Source organism: Haplochromis burtoni, unplaced genomic scaffold (assembly GCF_018398535.1).
Source record: "Haplochromis burtoni strain Fernald_Lab_line unplaced genomic scaffold, NCSU_Asbu1 Contig_115, whole genome shotgun sequence".
Lineage (NCBI taxonomy): Eukaryota > Metazoa > Chordata > Actinopteri > Cichliformes > Cichlidae > Haplochromis > Haplochromis burtoni.
Genome location: NW_024582476.1, coordinates 958,196 through 967,039, shown reverse-complemented (window position 1 = coordinate 967,039; position 8,844 = coordinate 958,196). Strand labels below are relative to the sequence as shown.

At 36.1% G+C, this 8,844-nt stretch overlaps 1 protein-coding gene across 4 annotated transcripts in view; it reads left to right on the top strand.

Annotated features, from left to right (window-relative positions):
- Positions 1–8,282, top strand: part of LOC102295775 (oligophrenin-1) — a 26,402-nt gene extending 18,120 nt beyond the window's left edge. The window contains exons 20-25 of one of the 4 annotated variants that reach the window (XR_006054719.1): positions 543–770; positions 1,689–1,836; positions 2,599–2,649; positions 5,527–5,575; positions 6,010–6,775; positions 7,282–7,372. Coding sequence is in view for 3 of the 4 variants with exons in the window: in XM_042223595.1 (XP_042079529.1) it covers positions 543–770; positions 1,689–1,836; positions 2,599–2,649; positions 5,527–5,575; positions 6,010–6,078 (545 nt within the window). In the remaining variant the exon portion in view is untranslated. Of the gene's footprint in view, positions 1–542; positions 771–1,688; positions 1,837–2,598; positions 2,650–5,526; positions 5,576–6,009 lie in introns of all 4 variants that reach the window. The other 3 variants (XM_005928491.2, XM_005928492.2, XM_042223595.1) reach the window with 3 other exon arrangements.
- The last annotated feature ends 562 nt before the right edge of the window (positions 8,283–8,844 follow it).

The following is an 8,844-nucleotide window of genomic DNA, read 5'->3' as shown; positions in this document are numbered from 1 at the left end:
GGCAAAGCAGTTATTACATACTTCAAAACTTGGAATTTGTTTGTTAAATTAAATTCTATTCTGTTTCTCTTCTATTATGATTCTCTATCTGTATCATCTTCAAATGTTGTTAGAAAATAATTTGGTGCTTCCTTTTTTAAAAAAAAAATTAATTTTGAGCACAAATAAATGTATCTACAATTTGATCTCACGTTAATCTTTTTTTTTTTTTTTTGTCAATTACTCAGGCTAAATCATTCAATTTACTGCTTTATTGAATCTGTTGCTAAGTGAAGTGGCTGTAACTCTTGTCTTTTCATAGACAGTGCGAGAGAAAGTTTGGGTGCATGCAGCTTGCTATGTTTGCATTGTGTGCGTTATGTGGCCAAATAACACGGTTATATGGTTAATCCAGAGCTCGAATGATCAGTTTCTGTGCATTGTAATTATTCTAATAATAGTACAAGTTTACCAGATTAACGTCACAGAGTAAAATATTTCCATATAACTTCATGCTTTTAATTTACAGCAACCAAACTGTTAATGTTGCTTCTTTGTAACAGATGGTCAGAGTGACAATTCCAACGTGGATGATGAAAACCCAGTGAGCCCCACTCCCATACAGCGTCAAAGGAGACAAGTATTAGTACCCAGAGCAGCTATCCGTCAAGACAGGCAACCAGAATCTGATGCTTCTTCAGCAGGGAATGGGGAGCCTGGGATCTACGTGAGCAGGGTGCCATCCTTTCAGGGCAAAAAAACACCTGCAAAAGGAGCAACCACCAAAGAAGGTGATTTAATGGAAAATTCCCTATCTCATACATGCTCGTCAGCAATGAAAAAAGGCCTCTTAGAGGACAGAGGGATACACCGAGTATGAAAAGCAAAGTGGTAGTTTATTATGGCCAAGATCTGGGTAGTCGAGTCTGGAAGAAAATGTTCAACATTCTCAGGCAATGCATGTGGCTACATGTAGCATTTAAAAATCATTAATCTTTTCCATTGACTTGCTCTTTTATCATTAACATGTTTCTTTTACTTTTATACTAATAGTAACAATCATGCCTATTGTGTTGGTTTACGACTTTGTGTGTTTCAGCTTGTACAACGGCTGTAACTTTGATGCCGCTGTGTCTGTCAATTTATTATTTAATTATACACTGCTATAACCTTGGGAAGTAAACAAGTTTAAACTGAGCTTTTTATTTGTTTAAAAAGAACTCGATGGCAAGAAGCAATCATAGTAGAAGATCTCCAGAGTTAATTTATGAAGCAGAGTGTTATGCAAGCATTTAGAGTGAATGAAGCAATGAAGCATGGCAGTCGCTTGGTTGCAGATTTTAAGCTTTTTCTCATGTGTTAACTGTCCATCATATGGATTGAAGTGTTGATTTTAGTTACCAGTGGCCTAAGATGGCCCATTTATAGTATTTATGCACTCATAAAAGCCTTATTTGATGAAAAAAAAAATCTATTTAAGCAAATGTTGATTACACTATTTTTCTACAGCTTGTGGTGTTTAAAATATCAGTATTACATGACATAATTTCATGCTTTCACTTGTAATGTCAAGTGTATTGTCTTTACTGAATATATCAGGAGTTTATCTCAGATAAATAACTGCACAAATGCACTTTATGTGAACTAGTCCAACCCACAATCTCCTGAAATCTCCTGAAATCTCCTGAAAAAAGGGTTATTTTTTTCAGGAGATTCTGATGGTCTGACCAGAACAAGGTCTACAGAGAAACAGCAGATATGTAGACCCCCAGTTAGGCCTCCTGAGCCACCGTCCAGGTTCCCCGCTCCACAAAAGCTTCCAACTACAGCCAGCAGTGAGGGCACAACCACATCCTAGTAAGTACTCTTCATACATGCAAAAGTCTTACAACACATGCTTATATATTTAACTGCAGTGTGTGCAAAATTATTGAGCTTAAATTGTGGTTGACATGAAAATTCCAGTAACTCAGCAGTGCACAATGCCATGTTAATTAAACCACAAAATAATAGTTATTATGACACTAATGCTGAGAGACAGGCCACAAGTTGGAATAAAAACAATGAAACCACAAATCTGTTCTGTCATCGCTGCAGACTACTGATAGTGATGTCATCATGATGTCTCTTTAAGATACCTTGCACAGCACATAAGTCTTCAGTTAATGCCATAGAGCTATACAGCTGATTGAATTAACTTTAGGAACTGTAATGAAGCGTATTGTGATTTTTATTTATTTATTTATTTTATTTTTTTCTCCCCACCTCTGGAGGTGGAAGAGAACAAAAACAGAAATAAAAAGATAGTTATGAACTAGGCTCCATTCATCAGGTGAAAGGAACGTGACTGCAGCTCACCAATGTTTCTAAATAAGCAACTGTTTGCTTCAAAAAAATTGCCACATTACTAAATAAAGATAGTATCTGTTGCTGCCTCCAAAATAAGATTTGTCAGATTTAAGTTGTTTTTCTTGTTAGAGTATAATAATACAGAGCATGTTGGCTCTGCTTAAAATAAATGACCACAGCTGCAACAGCAATGACTGATGGCAGTTTTAAATCTTAAATGCATCATATTGTCTGTGTACAGTGTCAACATCTCTACTATTTTTTCCCCAGCGTTGCATCTAAAACAAAGTTTTTTGAAAACGCCTCCAGGCAAGTCGGCAGGTATGTAAATGCTTTCTTATCAGGTATGCATGCATGCATGTATATATTTTTACATGACAGCTGATGTTCATTTAAAAAAGCTTAGCAGAAGGTGAGACTGATTTAACAAATTCATGTGTACAACTCATTGTCTGTAAAGCTGTGTACATGTTGTTTTTTCCCTGTAAAATTAAAGACAGTCAGTCAGATCATAAATAGCAATCTTACTCCTAAGACAATGCCATGATTTTCTGAACTACTGTTGGACAGCTGGACACAGACAGCTTGCAGCTAAATACAATCAATGCTCTAGAAGGCTCTCAAAAACCCACTCAGCATTGCAAAATCTTAATTACATTTTTGAATAAATGCTAAATATGATTTCCTAAACTCTGAAATGAGATTAAATTTTGTACTGCAAGCTGTAGAAGAATAGTACCCTGTATTGTTAAATGTGACACATTTAAGCAATGTTAATTAAAATGGATTGCCCTTTATTAAAAATAAATTATGTGCTTTTAGGTGTTGTTTGCAAATGCAGAAGAAGAGCTAGGGTTTAAAAATATGAATAGCTTGCATATAGTAAAACCTTGATCTGACAGTTACAAAACCACGATATAGATATTGGTAAGTTTTGAGTTGGAAAGGTTTGGACACAGTTATTTTGAGGGCTGATCTAAGTAATTGCATACGTCTCTGTAATGGTTTCCCTATTAATATACAAAATAAACACAACTTGATTTACTATTGTTTGCAATAGGCAAGGTAACACGTGAAAAGCAGCCGAAGGTTCAAAGTTTTAATTTTTTACATTAATGTGCAAAAAAACAGTTTCATTATTCTTTTTTTTCTATGAATCCTTAACTTGAAGATCTTTTGTTTTGATACAAACAGATATGTTGGTAGCGTAGTAGTTAACATGTTGGCTTGGTAAGCGAAAGGTCACTGGCTTCAATTTCAGCTGGAAACACAAATCAGGAAGGGCATCCAGCATCTATTCTGTGTCCTTGCTCTCATCTCTTTACCCTGACCCACACACAATGGCTGCCACTCCCTGAGCCTGGTTCTCCTAGAGGTTCCTTCCTGTTAAAAAGGAGTTTTTCATTCCTGCTGTCACCAAGGGCTTGCTTTATAGTGCTGATTGTTGGGGCTTTCTCTCTACTATTGTAGGGTCTTTACCTTACAGTATAAAGTACCTTGAGGCGAAAGTTGTTGTACCTTGGTGCTATATAAATAAAATGCAATTAATTAATACATTAAAATGTTGACTGGATTGAATAGTGTTCTTCCTATTCAGGTGTCACTGAATGTAATTTGGGATTACTGTTGCCCAAAGCTGGCTCTGTGTGAGAGTCTTTTCTCTGACTTTTATAAATACCTAAAGCATCATGCAACATACAGAAGTAATTTGGTGAAGCATTACTATGTGGATCAGTTGGGATCTGATGCTTGGCTATGTTTTGTGTACTTGTAAACAACCGCAACATTTAATAAAGGACACTTTGAATATGTCAAATTTATGCATGTGTGTTCGTAAGTGGCTGCATTGTTAGTCGGATAAACTTTCCACTCCTACTTTTTTTTTTTTTCCCCGGTTGCGATATCACTCAGATTTTTCCAACTTGGTAAATCTGTCACTTTGTGTGTCAGGTGTTCTACTTTTTGGATAATTATTTATAAATTCAAGTTTACTTGGTTTGCTCTCATTTGGAGCTTGCAGACTGTGTGTTACGAGTGTGTGAGAAGTAAAATAGCCTCACACACACTCGTGGAGAGATGGAAAACCTGTTCCTATGGGCTCTCTTAGGCCGCCCCCTTTCACAGTCCCTTTTGTGAGGTGGAAAAAGACACACATGTGCTTTGATTTGCAAGTTAAGGTCCTTGCCGTTCACCCTGTAGCTGCTATAAATAAACAGTGTCCAAATGGGAAGAACTAGTGGGAGTGTTATCAAAGAAAGATTATATCCTCATTGTTCTTTAGAGTGTTCTCTTTGAAATTGATGTTCAGTTTATATAAACACGACAAAAAGGGAGGCTAAGCAGCTCGTAAACATTCAGTTTTTGAAGATGATGTCTTGGCTTTGTCAGGACATCTTTTGGGGTGTTCCAGCTATGCAGTGGCTAGTACCCAGTTGGTGCTGACTGTCTGATCCCACAGAAAGTACTGGAGCATAAACATAGCGTTTCCTGTATATGTGGCTGTGTAGAGTAGTTAGAGCAATTTTGAAATAATGAAAGGACCTAATTAACTGAGCTAGACTGTGGTGCAACCTAGGATAAGGTGGATAATGGAGGAGGTGGATAATGTTTACCATATGACATGGATGAATGTTCCCGGTCATTTACCCGATTAGCAGGTGTCAGTGGGAGGCAGTATAGGAAGAATTCAAACCAGAGGAGAAACCGTTTTTTTCTCATGCCAGGAAGCCTTGGATCCTGACATGTATGCTGAAGTTAAATTTAACACTTCACTTTTTCACACCTTCCTAAAATTGTTGGGGACAGCAGACACCCGTTCATGGCAGAGGTATGCCCTGATTGCAGACATCTCTATGAGCATGATGAAGCGAGAATGGTTTGAAAAACATATCAAGAGCTCAAATTGTTATTTGGCTTCTGAACTGCCCAGATTTCAGTCAGATCTAATATCTGTGGAATGTGCTGGGGAAAGAAAACAGCACACAACTTGCAGAACATGGATGTGTGCTACTAATGTCTTAGCACCTAGTGTAAGAAATGTTTTGTAAAAACAGTAAACATTCTGTTACAGATTATTGTTTAATAGAATTACATTCACAACAAGTTGTGAAAAGCTGGTGAAATAGTGTTTTAAACCAACTATGTGTTTGTAATGTTTTTGTTTTTGGTGTTTTTTTTTTTCTTTCTCTTCTATCTTAGTCCAGCGGGTTCATCATCAACATCGGCAGTAACGACGGTAAAAAAAGAGGTAACATTAAATAGATGTATTCAGTATTTGTAATGCTCTTCAGTCTTTCTCAAAGTAGTAAACTGACATACTGATGCTTGTGGGGGATTCACCTGCCTTCACATTGTAACACACTGGGTACCACTTTAATGCTATGTTAACGTTTTAAGTTTCTATGTAGTAAGGTGTAGTCTGTCAGCTCCGGAGAAGAAGAGAAGCTTTCATATTGAATACGTTTTAATGTGTGTTCAGTGTCATTTAATGTACATTTAAATGCGAAATATTATTACTTTTTTCCCAGTTTCTTCAACTCCTTGTGTTTAAAATATAATTAGAAACAGTTCCTGACCAGACGGTAGTATGTTAAAGCGAAGTGTATTATAATGTGTATTTTGAATTTATAGTGTGTTAGTTGTGATTGTCCACATGCTCACTTACACTCTCACCCATTACAGATTGGCAGCAAATCACGATGCTCTCAGTTGATGGATGTACAGTGCTGTGAAAAAGTATTTCCATCTTAAGTCTCCCAATACAAGCACATAACCTTAGCTACGGAGGCTGCTGTAGGACAAACACCTTTATCAGAATTTAAGACTGTACTCTGTAACTGCTCCAGACCACCAACATGTTTCTACTACTATTTCTGTATAAAAAAACTTTTTTGCACACACTCAATTTGAACATATTTGAATAATATGAAGTATAATATGAAATATTTAAATAATATCAACACTTTATGTACTTCAGAGTTTTAATTTTTACCCTGGATCAAATATAAAAACTGGCCACCGTTCATCTTCGGTGAGTGCAGGTTGTCAGCCTACTGTTTATCTCAGATGTCAACATGTGTCCATTTCTGTTTATTTTGGAGGAGAAAATTCCCAAAAGTATGAGTTGATGAGTGAAAACTGTCCACTGACAGTTGTTGCTAAGGATATCATGAACTTTTCTCTCAGTAAGCATTGCTGTTTTTGCCACTGTTAGCCAGCGTTTGAAGTATATCTAACACGTGGGTTTTTTTTTTTGGTTTTTTTTAAAAACCACTTGAGCCTAACATTAGCTGGCATAACCAGCTGTTGTTGTTTAGCCGGCTCAGCTGTCTGGAGATGGGACGGTTGCATGTCTAATCTGCTGACAATTTCAGGAATGAATAAATATATTTATGCACTGTTTTTGTACGTTAGAGCCCTGACTGCAGTTCAGGAGAAGAAGCTTGAGGTGAGGAGCAAGAGCAGTGGTGTTTGAGGAGAAGGAAATGATTATAAAATGATGATGAAAATATATCCCCATTACACAAACATATACATTATACATGACCGTATGATCATTTAGCATATGTACAAATGTTAACATTATAGCTTGAGCTAATTATGATCTATCCTATGGTCTGTCCCAGCCCTATACTGTATATTTTTAATGGATTCATTCACTGTTCATGAGGACACATTCCCTCAATAAATGCAATAATAATATTAAAATTTAGTTGACGATCTGAAACATGTAACTGTGGCAAATATGCAAAAAAAAGTACGTACAGCTTCTGTACATCACTTCCTGGTGTAGTATGACGTTTGTGTAGTATGCTGTGCAGTGGATGAAGTTTACATTTAAGATTTCAAACAGCAACACCAAACGACTGGCGTACTGCATCAGGTACATCAGGTGACTAAAATGTTCTTACATTCTTTCCATATTTGAAAGAGGCTGTCTGTTCCTTTTTCTAGGAATTTAAGTGAGGAAGATGTGGCTGACATCATGTGACCTTTGGGAGCACATCGAGCTGGAGGGAGTCACCACTAATGAACTTAAATCAATCCAGTTTGTGTAAAAATAGACTGAGGAAATGGCTCTTAATTGAATTACTTGGTGTAAGGATCTTGTTGTGAAGCGAAGCCGTAGCAGACTGACTTTTTAAGGAGTTCGCAAAGTTACTGGTTCTGTGTTCAGTTAGCATTCCAAAGTTAGGCTGGAGTAAAAATAATTTACCTTTGTTTATTTTGTTAAATAAAATCTCTCTTGTCCTTTTACAGTGTTTAATAGTTTGATTTGGTCATGACACCAACTGTGTTTGTCGGGGTAAACTGCAGTGCTGGTTATAACTTGTTGCTAACACAAATCTCCCAAAGAAAACTAATTCATTTAAAACTGCCTAAATTAGTTTAATCATTGTACATTAGTAAATGTGAATTTTTACTCTCGCTAGATTTTGAATAGGATTATGAAGTGGCCCGCGTATTATACTTGCAACAAGAAAAACTACAGTGTGTCATGTAAGTTCTTTTGCTGACGAGCCAGCTAAAACATTGACACTGATCAGAAAAATACTATTTTTATTTTTTATTTTTTGTCAATCTGGACAAAGGGTAAGCAAACACTTTGGTTAACCTATTGAAAGTCACTTTTATGAGGCATTACAGAGAAGTACTTATGCCGTCACCTCCGATCTTGTCAGTGTAGTTTGAATTCACACTGAATGTAGTGGTAGCGTTAACGCAGCTCAAACATAAAACAAACTTGACTGTTAGAGTATGTGAAAATAACACTCCAGTGTTTTTGCTTCCATTTCTGTGTTCTTAAAATTGTTATGTAAATTTTACACTTGTGTGTTATGTGTTTGTTGATATTGTTGTTTTAATTTTACATTTTTTAATCCAGCTTTTAAAATTCAGGTTGATTTCTGGTTTTAAAAAAAAGGAAAAATAAACTGAAGGACTTCTAAACCAGACTCATGAGTAAGATGGATTTCTTTTCCATTCATTACTGATTTTTTTTTCCCTTTTACCTTCATATGACATCTAATCACTTGTGTGGTGTTGACACCTTGTCAATATTTAACCAAAGTCAACACAACAGAACTGTTGTTGTGTAGCTTGAATGTTTAGATGTGTTTGAAGCCTGGGCTTTTGACTTCACTGGAAGTGTAAATGTACTTGCTTATAACTTAAAACCATGTTTAATATGAGCATCCACTATTATAACAGTATGTATATATGTAGTATGTAGTACAGTATGTAGTATATGTACAAAAACACAGCAACAAGCAAAATAGGTTCTTAGTCTTTTAAGAGAGACTTAGTAAAGTCATATAATTGTTTGTCTAGACTTTGATAGAATAAAATTTTGGAAATTTCTGCCTTTACACCAACAACACTAACATTCAGAGCAAATCACAGACGGAAAATAAAATGAAAGGTGAATAGAATGAATATTAGCAACTTGTTCAACCATCAGAAGCTATCTCTGTGTATGGTTAGAACACACACACACACACACACACACACACACAC